Below are 17,391 nucleotides of genomic sequence, written 5' to 3'. Positions count from 1 at the left end.
TAGTAAGTTTTTTGCAAAGTGATTGACAGTCAGGGAGTCATTGTGAGCTGCAATGGAGGTGGGGGGCATACATGCTTGTCCTGACCGTTTCAGGAGCATGTCATGGCTTGCGACAGGGATACTCTATTCAGTTAAAATGGCTCTGGCGGCTAACTACAGCTGGCCATGTTGTGCATCCATAGGTTTACTCGGGTCATTAATTGACTGATATGCATCTGACTGTTGTACTGTATATTCGTGCACAAACTGCAGATCTGACACAGCCAGTGGCCATCTCACTACAGTTCCCGGTGGCTGCCACATTTTAATATTTTCACACAACTGCTGCATCTGGGATAGCAGCTCAAGTGGCATTTTGTCTCTTAGGCCATTATTCTATTTGACTCTTTGGGATGCGCGTTCTTTCGGAAATGACCGAACACCACGCACATCGGACCTTCAAAGAACACACGCCTACAGGTCGTCCGCATCCATCCGGATGGACTTTCTAAGAAGAGGGAGTGTCTTCGGACTGCATCCACACGTCCGTGTGCGGTGGGAACTCAAAGATTCTGCACGGTCCTACTGTGTCCGAACGGACGGGAAGCTGACCGTAAGCACCGTGTTAGTGTATGTGTGCAAACCTCAGTAATGTATTCGGAAATCATGCTTCAGCAACATGACACACTTATCCAATTAGGGTACCTCATAACATATATATTATTTTTAAATGTAATCAATTACTTCCTAATTGACACTTAAACACATTACTTGTACTTTAGATTAACCCTTACATCATGTTAAGTTTTATTACTTCATTGTCGCCCCTTTACCTGTGTTTTATGTATGCATACTATATATTAATTGGAAGGCAAATGCAGTCATTCAAAATGTTCAAATTGTGATTAACACATAATAAATGTAAAATACCTACAGTTTAAAACACACTACGTGTGTGTGTACATCATTATGCATACCGGCTAACTTTTTTTGTATTAAAAAGAATTGAATTTTGTGTCATGCAATGAATTGGTCACTTTAACAGAGGTACTCTAGATCGCTGTGCAAACACACACACATACACACCACCACCACACCTTCAACACCATTTATTCATTACCCTTCACTTTCTTACACTTTATGCAAACACACATCTCTATACAGTATCTAACTTTTGCTAGTGACATAAATATATAACAAAAGTTACACATACAGTATAATGGTAAATTAAACAAAAACACACAGACAACTGGAATGCAGTAAAAATCCTGACGGTCAAAATCCCGACAGGGTCAAAATACCGACAAGGACAAAATCCCGACAAGGACAAAATCCCAACATTTAAAATCCCGACAGGGTCAAAATCCCGACATTTAAAATCCCGACAGGGTCAAAATCCCGACATATAGAATGTACAGGTGAAACAGTCTACATGACTTTCCGTCGACAGGTGCGAGGTCGACATGGGTTTTTTCACTGTTTTTTGAACCGACATGTGCCGACAGGCGGTATTTCATGCCCTACCATCCACTACGGCGTGGTGGGAAAATAAAATAGTGGGCCGTGCACAAAACATCGCGAGCGAAGTGAGGGGCTGCAGTTCACTTCCAACTGTGTCCATGTCGACATTCGGGTCAAAAAACAGTGAAAAATCCCATGTCGACACCTGTCGACGTAAAGTCATGAAGACTGTTTCACCTGTACATTCTATATGTCGGGATTTTGACCCTGTCAGGATTTTAAATGTCGGGATTTTGACCCTGTCGGGATTTTAAATGTCGGGATTTTGTCCTTGTCTGTATTTAACCCATTCGGGATTTTGACTGTCGGGATTTCATACCGAATCCAGACAACTTCTAACTCTCAACAACTGTTTATTATATCAAAATAAAAAATTAAATAAGGAGGTCCGTTAGGTCCTGCAGGTCTTGGTCCAGCATTAGGAGGTGCTCCCTCATCCTTGTAAGGGCACCTCGGACGCCCTCGTGGACTTGTCTCTGGTAATCTGTCGGCATGTTAAAGGGGGTTCAACATTACTATTGATATTCATGTATTCATTTTATATTGTGATCCATAAAATATGCCAAAATGACCTACAGCATCAAAAATCATACAATTACCTAGGCTACTGCTTTCAACATTAAACTAACTACTATGATGGTGACACACACACCGTTGTTTACTGTATTAAATCTGTAACTTATACAAGAAATTTAAAATGTATGTTTCAAAGGGGCACCTAGACTTGAACCTCTCTCAAACTTGACAAGCCTTACCAGTCAGCAATGTACTGTAAAACTACTACCATTATGAGTACTGACCTTTTTTCATAAATATTATCTATACACTATGTCAATGCAATGTGGTTAAGTTGTGGCTCTCATTCCCTTCCTTTCTTTAATCCATACTAACCTATGTGTGCTGTTTCACATTAATGTAATGGGCAGATTTTCATATAGATTTGGGTAACACAGTTATGTCCATTGAGTGCAGTGTAAATGTGGGCTAGATACCAACAATAAAGTAAACGTGTTTGCAGCATATATTCAACTATTTTGTATTGCCCCATTTAGGCAGCAATGACTTAGTGGTTCCAATAGAACCTGTGAAAAGTGTTTAATTAATCAGTAATGAGCAGAGGACTGGATTGTATTGTGCTCAGCTGCGAGTGTTTAAGGTGCGGGCGTACTAATTGGGCGATCCGAATGCCTAGCGCATGAACTATTACCCTCCGAGAAGTGAAAGCTGCTTGTTGACACCGAAGATTTCTGCCGTGTTGGTTCGATTGCCTCGGTGTGTGGTCCGAATGCAAGCCTACCACTGTTTGTGCACTCCCACGTGTACGCCCAGATCCACCGACTATGAAACCGCGCCCTTATACACGCCCACATGACGCCCATATTTCCCGAGGGAGTTCGGTGGACATTTTTAGACGGTATTGCTGAGAACGAGTGCGAAGACACTGCGTTGCACAAGCACATTGCGTTGCTTACGCATACGCAGGTAGCTAAAAGTCGCCGTCCGAAAGAATTTGGAACGGACCGCCTCAACCAGAATAAGGCCCTTAGTCTGGCACTTAGGGGCTAATGTAATAAGCCTCAGAGAGAGATAAAGTAGACAGATATAAAGCACCAACCAATCAGATCCAAGCTGCCATGTTACAGGATGGGTTTTAAAAATAAAATAACAGTTAGGAGCTGGTTGTTTCTAAATCCACTTTATCTCTCTTCAAGGCTTAGTACATAAGGCTCTTAGGGGCAGATGTACAGTATTAAGCTTGATGAAGTGATAAAGTGGAAGGTAATAACCCCTTTATCACTTCACCAGGCTTAATACATCTACTCCTTAGTTTCTTAATTTAAAAAATTACCCCCCCCCCCCCCCCCCCCTAGTATAAGCGTTATAACACAACAGGTATCCTTGGGGAGATTGAGAACAGAAAAGTACAGTGAGTGAGACTCAATTCTTTCTTTCAATTTGTGTTATAACGCTTATATTAGTTGCTATCTAATCTACTAACGGCACGTTACCACTAACGGGTATTATTGTGTTTTATTGTGTACAGTCCTGATTTTTTTTACTTTATCATTTAACTACATACAATTGTCACACATACTGGATGTGTCAGCAGCTGTCCTATTTAAGGACCCCATACATCAGCAATTAATTGTGACAATTTTCAGATATGGAGATGATTGCCACAATTAATTTTAGATGTGTGGGCTCCCCCTTTTGGCAATCCCAATCAAAATCGCCAATCGATTGCTTAATCAGGTTTTTAAACATGTTTAATAATCTGGTATTGTCTGCAGATCTTTTTTATATGTGTGGGCATTCCCAATTCGCCTTCTTCATCTATCTACATTATGAACAGCTGAAATGACAATCGATTGGGCAATTTCCAGATATGAAGATGTAATCTTTAGATGGAAAAATCTGCCGATCACTGAAATAAATCTGTAATGTGTGGGCAAAGTCAGATAGATTGTAAAATCCATTTATCTGGCCCAAAAATCCCTGTATCTGGAAATCCATAAATTGTGATTGCTGATGTATGGGGCCCATTAAAGTAAATCATACACCAACAGTGTATGGTCGATTAACAACACCACTAACTGCCACTGGGTAGATACAAATAATCAGAGTTTTCAGTGGCTCACTTTGCTCACTATTTGTGAAGTTTAGATTGTTATTTAACTCTTCATGGCGAATTGTGCATTACATGCAAATACAGAGTTATCATTATTTTAGTGAATAGGAAATAAAAGCTAAGTTTTATCTCACTCATTAAACATCATCGTTTACCATATAAAAGTGTGCCTCCCAAAAGGAATCCTTTCTGTGAATTGGTTGCCCACCTCTTATGAACAGCCGTTTCCTTTTTCCTGAGTATCTAAGGACTTGATTCCTGTGGGTACCTCCAACTCAACGTAACTATTGTATATTATCAATATTATTACTCTTTAAGTTGGTTTTTCAATATCTTCTGTCATATTAAAAAAATTTGTCCTGTGCAGGATACTAACCCTCTCTGCTATCATTCAGATGTTATTTGGTTAACCGAACAAGTGGAAAATTGTTCTTTTAGAGAGAAGCAGTTGTCTCCTTCGTTTCCTGTCATGTATACCGCTTTGGTTTAGTAGGATTTTCAAAGCTGTTGAGTGCCTTGATGTCTCCGTGGTTGATGTCTCCCAGGTGTATTATCGGAGCCAAGGATCCATATGGTTGTTGTTGGGAAAGAGTGGAGTGTTAGAATTTCATTATTTCATTTCCTAAGTAGGACTCAAACTGTCTTGAGTGGTCTATATAGTGTTGAGATTAGTTTGAATGTGTTATTCCTGGTTTGGCTAGAGCTCCGTACACACGGAACGATTAGTCCCTGAGCGATATAGCGCTCAGTAACCAAATTGCTGAGTGTCCCGTTTTCATCAGCGACCAGTGATGGGCGCTGATAAAAACGAGACACTGCCGGTGGAAGCTGCTGGTCGCTCCAGGAGACTGTCTCCCTCTACGCACGAGAATATGGTCGCTCAGCCACCATATCAACGACAATGTCAGCTGAAATCGCCCCGTGTAGTTTGGGCTTTAGTCAGCATATTAATTTGCCAATAGTATCACTTTTTACTGCTGATAGAGAAAGCCTGATGAGTAATACAAAACTTATAAAATGAATGCAGAAGCCAGAAAAAATTATAGGGACGATAGGGAGCAACAGTGGAGCTTAACAGATTGCCAAGGATGACAAGTGAACCCCGCTATGGCTGCCCATTAGTACACCAGCCAAAGAATTGCCGGGGTGCTGACCTAATGCAGACTCCTGCTGACTAGGAGAAGCAGAGAGAGATCTTTGTAAAAGGCCTTGGAAGTTGGGAGTGCACAAGGCACGAGTCCTGCTGTACTGGGCTGCACATGCCAGGCAGAGGAAATGAACAATTATGTCTGAATGACCATTTTTGTGTGTGTTTCCAGTGTTTGGAAGCATATGGTTGATTGCCATTTGTTCCATACATTACCAGATTTTCATTCCAATCAACCAGATTAGAGAGATGGTCTGCCAGATAATTGTATAGTGTACATTAGTGTTTAAAAGTTTGTGAACCCTTCATAATTTTCTAGACTTCTGCTAAGTCCTAAAAGTAGACAAAGATAGCTAAATCAAACAAATGAGACAAAAAATTTAGATGTGCTCACTTTTTAATGAGGAAAATTATCCAATATCACTTAATTGTGAGAGTCAAAACTATTGTGCAGCAATAACTGCATCTAAATGTTTTTGGTAATTGATGATAAGCCTTGAACACTGGCATGGAGGAATTGTACCCCATTCCTCAGTACAAAACAGCTTCAACTATTTTAGCAGGTTTTCTCCCATGAACCGCTTGCTTCATGTCCTTCCACAACATTTCAATTGATTTATGACCAGGACTTTGACTTGGCCATTCCAAAACTTTACATTTATTCTTCTTTTACCATTCTTTAGTCGAATAACTTGCATGTTTCAGGTAAATGTCTTGCTGCATGACCCACATGATCTCTTGAGATGCGGCTCATGGACAGATGTCCTGACGATCTGGGTATAATTTAGAAAAAAATATGTTTTGAGGAGTCAGGAAAAAAACAAACACTTTCTGCTTAGCACGCAGTGTTGGCTGTACAGTATATTTTTCAGGTGTCAGTGTGTGTTTATTTTACTATTTGTATTGCTGTGGAAATACCGGGTTATTACCTGGTAACGGGTTTTCCTCTACTCCGCCATGGCAGCCATCATGAATGGGTTTCTCCCTGCTGGGTAGTGCTTTTGGAAAGGAAAAAAAGACCTCTGGCTCCTATAAGAAGGCTCCTCCTCCGAACACCAGTGTCTTACATTCTTCAGCTTTAAAATAAACGAACATCATTATTCCACATACACCCCCCTCCAACTCAAGGGTGGGAAATACCGCTGCCATGGCGGAGTAGAGGAAAACCCGTTACCAGGTAATAACCCGGTATTTCCTCTGCCTCCGCCATGGCAGCCATCATGAATGGGTCATGCCCAAGCAGTACTGTATTTCATAGGGAGGGAATACTCACGTATAACTTAGGAACAGGCCGCCGGCCATATAATGCTTAACTCAAATAGAACGTTTCTTCACGTTTTATTTTACTGCTGCACTCAAGATCTTCCTCCCAAACTTAGCATCTGCGGAAGACCAGACGTCTACTCTGTAATGCTTTGTAAACGTGTGCGGTGAGGACCATCCTGCGGCCTTGCAAATTTCTGTCAGTGATGCAGATCCCTTCTCTGCCCATGACGACGCCATTGATCGCGTTGAGTGCGCTTTAAACCCTTCTGGTGGCTCCTGTTGTCTTATGACATATGCTTGTCGGACACAACTTTTAATCCACCTTGATAAAGTCTGTTTAGAGGCTCTTTGCCCTTTTCTTTCTCCCTCTGATAATATAAATAAATTGTCGGCTTTACGAAACTCGGCCGTCCTTTGCTTGTAAATGGACAGGGCTCTGACCAAGTCAAGACAGTGTAACCTGCTTTCTTTACTATTCGTCGGATTTGTGCAGAACGTAGGCAATATAATCTCCTGATTGATATGGAACTCTGACGTCACCTTCGGTACAAACATTGGGTTAGTCCTTAAGACTACTTTATCCGTATATATTTTGAAGTACGGCTCTTTTATCCACAGTGCTTGGAGTTCTGATACCCTACGAGCTGAGGTCATGGCCACTAGAAATAATACTTTCCATGACATAAACTTCAAGGCCACTTCTTGTAGTGGCTCAAACGGCGATTCTGTCAGTACCCCTAGCACCAGATTCAAGTCCCACGAGGGTATCGGACTTCTTACCCTCGGTTTAATTCTTTTTACTGCTTGCATGAATCTTTGTACATACCTGTTCTTGGCTATGTCCCAATCCAAGATGCATGATATTGCTGAGACCTGCACTTTCAGAGTACTTGGGGAGAGGTTCATTCGCAGCCCTTCTTGTAGGAAGGAAAGTATGGTAACTATACTACGAGGATTCTTCCTATTCTCCTTCGCCCAAAACGCATACTTCTTCCAAACTCTATAGTACACCTTCATGGTTACCGGCTTTCTTGCCTTCAGCAAGGTCTCCACTACACCTTCACTGAACCCCTTTGCTTTTAGACTTCCGACTTCAGCAACCAAGCCGTCAGTTTCCACGATTCCGGCTGCTCCTTGCATACCTCTCCTTGTACAAGTAGATCCTTGGTTGAAGGTAGTGTCCATGGATCGTCTATTGCCAACTTCTGAACCGTATTGAACCATGCCCTGCGAGGCCAATATGGCAGGATCACTATTACTTCGATCTTCTCCCTCTGCAGTTTCCTCAGTAGCTTCTGAATCATCGGTATTGGGGGAAAAACATAAGCCCTCTCTATGTCCCATGACACCAACAGGGCGTCTACTTGTTCTGCCAGCGGCTCCCAGAACCTGGCGAAAAATCTGGGTACTTTTTTGTTTCTTGCCGTTGCCATAAGGTCTACCTGTGGACGTCCCCATCTTTGCACCAGCTTCTCGAATACCTTTTGGTTGAGGCCCCATTCTCCTGGTAGGCATTCTATCCTGCTTAATTGGTCTGCCACCACATTTTCTTTCCCTGCTAGATAAACTGCCGTGATGCTCAGAACCCAGGCTTCCGCCCACTCGAACAGTTTGGTGGCCACATCCATCAATGCTCTGCTTCGTGTGCCCCCCTGTTGATTCACATAGGCCACTACCACCTGGTTGTCGGTCCTCACGATTAGTTCTGTCCCTTGTAGTTGGTTCTGAAACCACCTGCAGGCTCTGACCACCGCCTCCATTTCCCGCAGATTGGAGTGAGCTTCCCTCCAGTCTTGTTGCCACTTTCCTTGGGCCACCTGATAATTGCAGGTTGCTCCCCAGCCTGTTTCGCTGGCGTCCGTGGTCAGCGTAACCTGTGGTTTTGTGCCAAAGTATCTTCCTGCTGTCAGCCTGTTTTCTACTGCCCACCAGTCTAAGTCTTGTCTGGCCCTTGTGGACAGGATTATTCTTTGGGATAGATCCTTTGAGTTTTTGTTCCACTGTAGGAGGAAACAGCTCTGTAGCTTCCTTGTATGGAACCTTGCCCAAGGAACTACCTCTATCGCTGATGCCATCAGGCCTAGCACCTCCATGCAACCTCGTGAGGATGCAACGCGTCTTCTTTTCAGGTTTTTTACTTGGTGGATTAGCTTTCTCCTTCTGACTTCTGTTAAGGAAATTTTTTGCTCTTTTGTATTGACTACTACCCCCAGGTATGTTATTTCTTGAGCCGGAACAAGCTGGCTCTTCTTGTAATTCACCAGCCATCCGTGTTCCAACAGGCACTGCACCACCCTGTCTGTGTGCTCTTGGGCCTTCTCCTTGGAGTCTGCGACTATTAGGATGTCGTCGAGGTAAGGAAATAGTCTTATCCCGCTCTGTCTTAATGCGGCTACCAACACTACTAGCACTTTGGAGAATGTTCTCGGGGATGTCGCCAACCCAAATGGTAGGGCGTTGAACTGATAACTCTTGCTCATCAGCCTGAACCTTAGATATTTTCGATGGCTTATGCAAATTGGGACGTGCAAATAGGCGTCTTTGAGATCTATCGATGTCATGAAGTCCTTTTGACTTAAGTCTAGTATCACTGATTTGATACTGTCCATTTTGAAGGATTTTACCTCTATGAACTGATTGAGTCGTCTCAGATCTAGTATGGTACGAAATCCCCCTGTTGCTTTTTTTACTAAAAAGAAACGGGAAAAACATCCCCGAAATTCGTGACCTTCTGGCACAACGCTGATTACTTCCTGTTCCAGCATCTCTTGCAAACTTGCTACTAAGGCATTTCTCTCCTCCCTGTTTTTGGGAATCGGAGACTGAACAAAAAACTCTCCGGGGACTTTGTTGAACTCCACTTTGTACCCGGAGGATACTACCTCTTGGACCCACTTGTCTCCAGTGGTCCTGGACCAGACGCTTGCAAATTTCAGCAGCCTGGCCCCTACTGTTTGTGACCTGACGTCACTGTGCCTCCTTTTTGGAGGAGAATTTATCTCTATTTCTTTGGGCACGAAAATTGCCCCTTGATACCCAGGACCCCCTTCTATAGGGTCTCCCTGGTCTATAAGCCCGTGACTCTCTGTAGTCCTGGGGCTGAAATCTCCCGAACTTGGCTGGAGGTACTCGTCTGCCTCCCTTATCTTGAGGAAGCCAGACCGACTTCCCCCCTGATATCTTGGCTACAAGCTCGTCCAATTGTTTGCCAAACAAATAGTCCCCTTGGAATGGCATGGACAGGAGTTTATTCTTGGACTGAACGTCCGCTGCCCATGGTTTTAACCATAGCGCCCTTCTTGTTGCGGCTGTCGCCGCCCCTGCTCTGGCCGACAGCCTTACCGCATCCATAGATGCTTCACAAATAAATTCTACTGCCAGCTGCACGTCCTGTACAACTTTTAACAGTTCCGAACTTGCAAGGTCATCCAGAATATCACCCTCTAGTTGCTGACACCAGCCTCTTACTATTCTGGAAGTCACAGCCATCGCTGACGCTGCTTTCAGGGAAGCCCCCGAAATTAAATGTTGTTTCCTTAGGCCCAACTCGATCTTACGGTCCATTGGATCTTTAAAGGCGTTGGCCTCTTCTAGTGGCAGTGTCGTTTTCTTCGACAGCCTCGCCACCGCCGCATCTATTTTCGGTGCTTCCTCCCAAGAGAGTACCTGCGCCTTATCAAAGGGGTACATCTTGTTAACCTTCCCCGGAATAGCCACTCTTTTATCTGGCTGTTTCCATTCCTCCGTTATTATGTCTCTCAGGGTTTGAGACAGGGGGAACGTTTTGGTTTTCTGCTTCTTATCTTTAAAAAGCATCTCCTGCAAGCTCACATCCTCCTGCTTGTCCTCAATATTTAATGATTTATAAATCCGGACCAAAAGGTTGTCGACCATGTCGGCATTAAAGTCCGAGTCCGACCTATCCTGACCTGGATCCTCCTCGTCATCATCTTCTAGGTCACCTCCCAGCCCACTAGGACCGGCCAACTGACCCGCTGTGTCCTCTGTATCCTCATTCAGCACATAGCTTTTCCGCTTGATGGGCGTTTTGCCCGTATCCTCCTTAGGTGCAAACGTATCAGCCAGGGCTGTTTTCAACATTTGTACTAGGCTCGCCATTTGAGCCGGGGGAAACAACTGAGACGCCTTACAGCCTTCACATATATTCCCTACATGCTTGTCCGGCAGCGTCTTGTCACATGTTGAGCATTTGCTGTGCACCAATTTCTTCTGCTTGCTTTTCCCTTTATCCTTGCTAGACTCCGACCTATAATAATATTACCAGTCACAACAACTACTCACAACACCAACACTATGTGGACACCCTACACCATACATTGCTCACCCCGTTTTTGCACTAGACTGTCTGTCTTCCTCCATCATGAGTAGTGCGCCTCTCTAGAACAACACAGTCACGTCTATTAAACACTGTTAAACCTAGCCCGACCACATTCTAAGACATAGCCAGCGCTATAACTCACCTCCGCGTCCGTCAACTTTCCCACGCCTGATCCGCTCACCAGAAGCCAGCGCTCTGCTTCCTCCCACGTTATGGACAGGACTCTGCCCGCTATGCTTCCAGACCTCAGATCAGCGTGACACTGACAAACCGCAGCTAAGACCTGACGCGTACCGGAAGTCGCGCCCTAATGACGCGCTTCCTCTGAGTACACGCTACGCGCACTACTCGGCGCCCGCCCTTAGCACAGAGCTAGGGCAGGGGAGCGTGTGCCGGCAACCTCAGTGTCTGGCTCAGTACCTCTCTCCCCTGGACGCCGCCGTACAGCTACCCCATGGGGCCCGCATTCGGCATCAAGAGCTTATGCTCTCCCTCTCCACTGCATGAAGCCAAGGCAGCTGCAGGGAGCGACAGTCTCCGTTTTAAGGTGAGCTGGTGTCCACATGCATGCACTACCCGGAAAGGAAAAAAAGACACTGGTGTTCGGAGGAGGAGCCTTCTTATAGGAGCCAGAGGTCTTTTTTTCCTTTCCAAAAGCACTACCCAGCAGGGAGAAACCCATTCATGATGGCTGCCATGGCGGAGGCAGAGGAACTACAAGTTTCAGCTGACCTTCTAATGCCCCGCATACTGGGACTTGTGGTTCTCCAAGCCCCTGCATGCGGAGGAGGCTTGCTGGGACTCATAGTTCCACAGCAATATACAATATTTTATTCTAATCTTCACACCACAATTACCCCGGTACCCACCGAGATCCCCACTCCCCCAGGAGCCCTGCCCAGGCTGACCCGGCTGTGACATTACCCTGCTGGCTGGGCCTGGTTCCTGAAATAAGGGGGACCCCCTACTTTTTGTCCCCTGTATTTTGGGAACCAGGACCGGCCCTTGGGCCTGGTTTTAAAAAATATGAGGAAACCCTGTTCAGTTTGTTCCCTGATTTTTTTAAACAAGGACAGGCTCTTTGGAGGGGGAACGGCGTTTACATTTTTTTATTTTTTTTTTAAAAGGTACTTGTGTAGTTTCACGGCGACCTTATATATTAAGTGGCCCCCGGCTGTGTGGCATTACCCTGATGGCTGTTGGAACTCAGTGCTGGCTATAAAAATACAGGGGAACCTACTCATTTTGTCCGCCATATTTTAGAAACAGGACCGTCTCAAAGAGCACGGGCTGGTTATTTCAGCCATATGAATGAAATAAATTAGACTACTGTATCTAATAGAACTCTATATGTGGACAAGTTCTATCGATGGTTTATTCCAGTGGTAGCCAACTACGGTCCTCGAGAGCTACCAACCGTTCACATTTTCCAGAAAACCTAACTGCTGCACAGGTGCACTCATTACTAGTGAAACATTTTCAAAGATCCACAGGTGGAGCTAATTACTTCACTTGTGAGGAGATCTGTAAAAAATTAACTGTTGGTAGCTCTGGAGGACTGGAGTTGGCTACCCCATGTCTATTCATTCATACAGCCAAATTCACCTGAGGTTGGCGTTCACAAAAACTGCAAATAATTGTAAATTAGACAAGCAGGGGTTCCCAGCTATAATTAATCTAGAATAGGTGCATTCATACCCATTCGATCTTAGTACATTTCCCCCTGAATATATTATCTGCAAGCTACAGTATGATAGACGGAGTAAATGATTGCATTCATAATCTACTTATATTGGCAATGAATGTAACCTTGTGTACAGTAGATAAGAATGGGATACTACTAGAGCTCTCTGAGATAAGTGTAGAAAATATAACATTTTATAAGATCTTGTAATTTGAGTGAAATAAATGACTTACAGTGACAGGAAATCCACATCTAATATGCAGGTAATATTTTGATAATTTCCACAATCCGATATTTTATTGTTATTTTTTTCCCCAAATAGGGATGCGCCTGTGGGTAGTGACAAAGTCACACCCAATATATAGTTTCAATTATTGATATTGTCTGCTGTGTTCCTATAAGTCTCTTTTTGAATCCTCTTCTAATTGATTACTAAAAATATGGGATCCTGCTGACAGTGATATCGGTGTCTGTTATGTGAACAATATTATATCGATTGGTATTCTCCACTTAAATAGTGATGTGCGGCAGCTTACAGAGCTTATTTAAAAAGTCCCTTTCTAAACAAATATATTACTATTCTTGTTCAATGACTGTATACATCAGGTCGTCTAATTCGCAGATAGAATCCACTGGTTAAGCTCTTTTCTTTAGTACATAAATGTATTTATTCCATTGTATCCCCCCACAATGCTTGAACCTCAGGGCGGGATTGATCAATACTCGCATTTCTGTAGTGAAGTGGAGTCCTTTTTTTAGTGATTTCCGCATTATGTATGAATTTTTTCTCCCCGTCCTCGGTAATGTGGACCTCCGTCGTAATGATTTCTTAGGTTTTTATTTTGTGCGCATGCGCAGATGCGTCCTGCTGCTGGCTGGGTTTCCCGAGTGTCTTTCTCCGGCTCGGGATGTCAGCGCGACGGTAAGCGTTGATACATCCCACCCTCAGTGAGCAGTGTTACTTTGTACCTTTATGGGCATTCTCCTAATACGAAAATTAGTGCTCTCAGATGTTTCATGTCCTGTTAAGCCACAAAACATAATATTGGTTCCTTTATATACGATTTCAAGTCCAATTATAGTGGGGGAAATTTACTAATATGAATTCGTAAAAAAATAGGTGTATTCTAAGTCAGAAATACATCCATTTTTTACATATTTGTATTTTCGGAATTTACTATCCCAAAAATACAGCAATTCGTATTCCTAAAGATGGGACATTCGTATTTACAAATACGAATGTCTACACCATCGATAGAATACCACAAGAATCACCATTCAAAAGAATGGTGGTTCCTGATTTACTAAGCAGCCGTATTGATAATACGGCTGCTAATTGTCGTGAAACAGCCACGAAAATACGGCAGGAAAACACACCTTGATTTTCCTGTTGTATTTGCTTTAAGCCTGCACAGATCAGTCAGATCCGTGCAGGCTTTAGTGTAGAAAAATATAAAAAAAAAACGGCGTGGGGTCCCCCCCACAGCTGTAACCAGCACCAGGCTGACAGAGCTGGGGCCGGTAATAAAAAATCAGGGAACCCGACAAATAAAATATACTATTTGCTTGAACAAAACCAAATTCATGTCTTAGCACTAAATAATCAGACAATGTGCATCTGCTGCCACCCTGTGGTAATTTTAAAAATCTCTATTTTTCCCCACATACATTGATTTCTTAGCAAATCCTGTGCAATATCTAAAATTAAAAAAAAAAAATATTTAAAAAAATAATTTTTTTTTTGCAACATCTAAATTACACACTGGCACTATGATGTATATTATGAATAATGAAAGGAACTCCCCTGGTGTGATTAATGTAGAGAAGTCCACCGATGGGGGTTCAATCTTCACTCCAAGTTTCTCAAGATGGCATGGTCATAAAAGGGAAAGACATCAATAGTGTAGTAGATTCAAGATGAATCAAAGGTGGTTCTTAAATGGCACATTAATGCATACCCCACTCATTTTGCAACATGGGGCTGCATGTAAGTTGAGGATGTGGAATCCTGTATATTTAGAAGAGCCGGCCCAGAAGTCTGGTATAGCAAGGTGCAAACTGGAGCAAGGCAGGTGGAAGCTCAACACGTTTGCGACCTAACACATCTTCATCAGTAACAATATTGTTCCTGATGAAGACGTGTTAACAGGTCGAAATGCATTGAGCTTCCACCTGCCTTGCTCCAGTTTGCACCTTGCTATACCAGACTTCCGGGCCAGCTCTTCTAAATATACAGGATTCCACAACTTCAGCTTTACATGCAGTGATACAGCCAGGTATACCCATACCGGTCAATCTGCAACCCCTGCTTCTTGCTACTGAGTAAATCTGGCTCCATATGCCAGGTAATCTCCAGGAACCTTTCAAAGTTCCTTCAAGTATAAGAGGCACATATCAAACTTCATCTCTGGTAACTATATAATAAACATTGGTGCATATGAACTGCTGCTATAACCATTTATCCACAGGAGCAATTCATGCTAGCAAAAACTAATTTTTAAAATCCCTCTACATGGTTTTTTCACACTTTTTTTCATTTTTTATTTCCAAATTTATAGAGAATTCTCTAGTTATTTGTATTATATTTTGTTTTAACATGTAATAATTGCATTTCATTGATACATTGTGACAGTTCTTATTCTGTCAAACCCCAGTGCTGTATATCTCCTTTTTCTAAGAACAGGTATGAGCCTGACCACTGGCTGAGAAGGTATAGTTGGAATGGCAGAGATAAATAACTACCATATTACATGGCCTCGAAAGAGGCCATCTTGCTCAGAATTCTGCCACATAGATGAACAGAGACCCGTCTGTGTTGCAGGATCAGACAAAACATTTGTTGGATGGACTGCACCAGGGGCAAGAATACTTGTTGGTGCAACACATCCATAGTCAACCCCAAAAACAGTAATCTCTGGGTGGGGAGAAGCTGCTATTTTTGAAAATTGAGGATACACACATGTTCCAGAAGGGTCGTCTGTTAACGAAAGTTGTGCAAGAGGTCTACCTTCAACATCAGATCGTCCAGATAAGGTACTGCTACTATACCCCGAGAGCAGACCAGTTCCATTATCACGGCCATCACTTTTGTAAAACCCGTGGGGCAGAGGATAGGTATAAGTATAAAAAAATAATGTTTCTCCAACACCTTGCTCTACTAAATTTGTAGTGTTCTTACAGTCTGTTTTATTATTATTTTTAAGATAATTTATATGTATAATGACATAACAGTCAAGTTCTCTTTCATTTCATCTGACCCATTCTTACTGCGCTAAAATGTCAAGAGTTGTACTCTAGGCTGCAGCTGACAGGAGTGTGTCAGGAGAGTATTCTCATAAATATATATTTCAGGTGTACTGTATATTTAGCGCCTCTCAGCCCCAAGAGTTTTTTCCCTGGTTCTAAAACAGATCCTGCAGAGCCTTCTTCAGAGCTTTCAAAATTCTGGTTTCATTTGTGCTATCTAACTACCCTGAATTTTCTTCTGGGTTGTGTTTTCACTTGTATGTAATCATTGGTCAAAATAGGCATAAGAAAATTTTCATATTGGCGCAGATGTATTATAGTGGCGCTTATTGCACCGTTATAACACTTCCTGCTTCACCTCATTAACAAGGCGAAACAGGAAGAGACACTGAAAAGATGTATTAACATCTTTTCCGCCAGAGTGGGGAGTGTAAAGTTCCCCTCAGGCAATGCCCCCTCCTGCAGACAGAATGACACGCTGGGGGAAATTTACTAAGAATACAAAAACTCATATTCGTATTCTTAATACAAATGAATATCACTGGTGTAGTCGTATTTTCATTCGTATTCCAGAGGATAATTTACTAATCAGTCGTATTTGACTGATTCGTATTATCCGATGGCGTATTGATTCGTATTTTTTCTGATACGAATTCGTATTTTTAATACAAATTCGTATTGGTTTTAGCCTGCATGGATCAGTCAGATCCATGCAGGCTGCAGTGTAAAAAAAAATGTAAAAATAAATAATTTTAAAAGTGTGTATGTGTGCTTAGTGGCCTTTTATAAGTCACACATTTGTGATTTTGATCAGCTGGCTTATTTTCTGATTTTTTTCCCTCGTGTAAAATTCTAAGATGTGAAATACACTTCCAAATCAAGGTGTATTTTTTTTTTACTTATTTTTTTACGATTCGTATGCGTTTGATTCGTATTTTACAAATATAAGAATTGTTAGTAAATGACTAAAGTACATTGCTTTCATGTTAAAAATAGGCGTATTCTATCGATGTCGTATTCAAAAATACAAATGCGCCATGTATACACCATGAATAGGAATACACATCACCGTATTTTCAGGATAGCAAATCCTGAAAATACGAATACGCATTAAGAAAAACGTATTTTGCTTTACGAATACAAATTTTTTATACGCTTTTTCCTTAGTAAATTTCCCCCGCTGTCTCTGCCTGCCCAGCCAGCTCTTCCAGGCATGGGCAAGATCTCGCTACTCAATGCGAGATCTCCAGTGCAGCTGGAGACAGCAGTAGGGACAGCACTATACCTGTTGTGGGGATAAGACGTCTCCATTTTGCAGCTGTTGAAGTCGATAGCTGCATGAAGCATAAGTCAGCGTTTTTGACTGTTCATACATTTGCCTGGCATATCGGCCTGCTATCATTTAGCACACCAGCCTCTTCATACATGGGGGAGAAGCGGTATAAGTACACATAATGTGCACTTACAGTATACCGCTTCTCCCCCAGCTTTCCATATCTGCCTCAATGTGTTGAACTTTGCTCTTCTGCAGATATTTGTGATAGAAGCCAAAACATATGTTCAAATCCTCCATGCAAATC

At 42.6% G+C, this 17,391-nt stretch overlaps 1 protein-coding gene across 1 annotated transcript in view; it reads right to left on the bottom strand.

Annotated features, from left to right (window-relative positions):
* Positions 1 to 5,833: 5,833 nt before the first annotated feature.
* Positions 5,834 to 17,391, bottom strand: part of DAZL (deleted in azoospermia like) — a 94,678-nt gene continuing 83,120 nt past the window's right edge. The window contains exon 10 of the mRNA XM_083188789.1: positions 5,834 to 6,049. Coding sequence (XP_083044915.1) covers positions 5,978 to 6,049 — 72 coding nt within the window. The 3' untranslated portion in view covers positions 5,834 to 5,977. The remainder of the gene's footprint in view (positions 6,050 to 17,391) is intronic.

This window comes from Crinia signifera, chromosome 5, assembly GCF_055691185.1.
Source record: "Crinia signifera chromosome 5, ASM5569118v1, whole genome shotgun sequence".
NCBI classification, from domain to species: domain Eukaryota; kingdom Metazoa; phylum Chordata; class Amphibia; order Anura; family Myobatrachidae; genus Crinia; species Crinia signifera.
The sequence above is the reverse complement of the archived record's forward strand: the minus strand, read 5'-3'. Positions and strand labels throughout refer to the sequence as shown.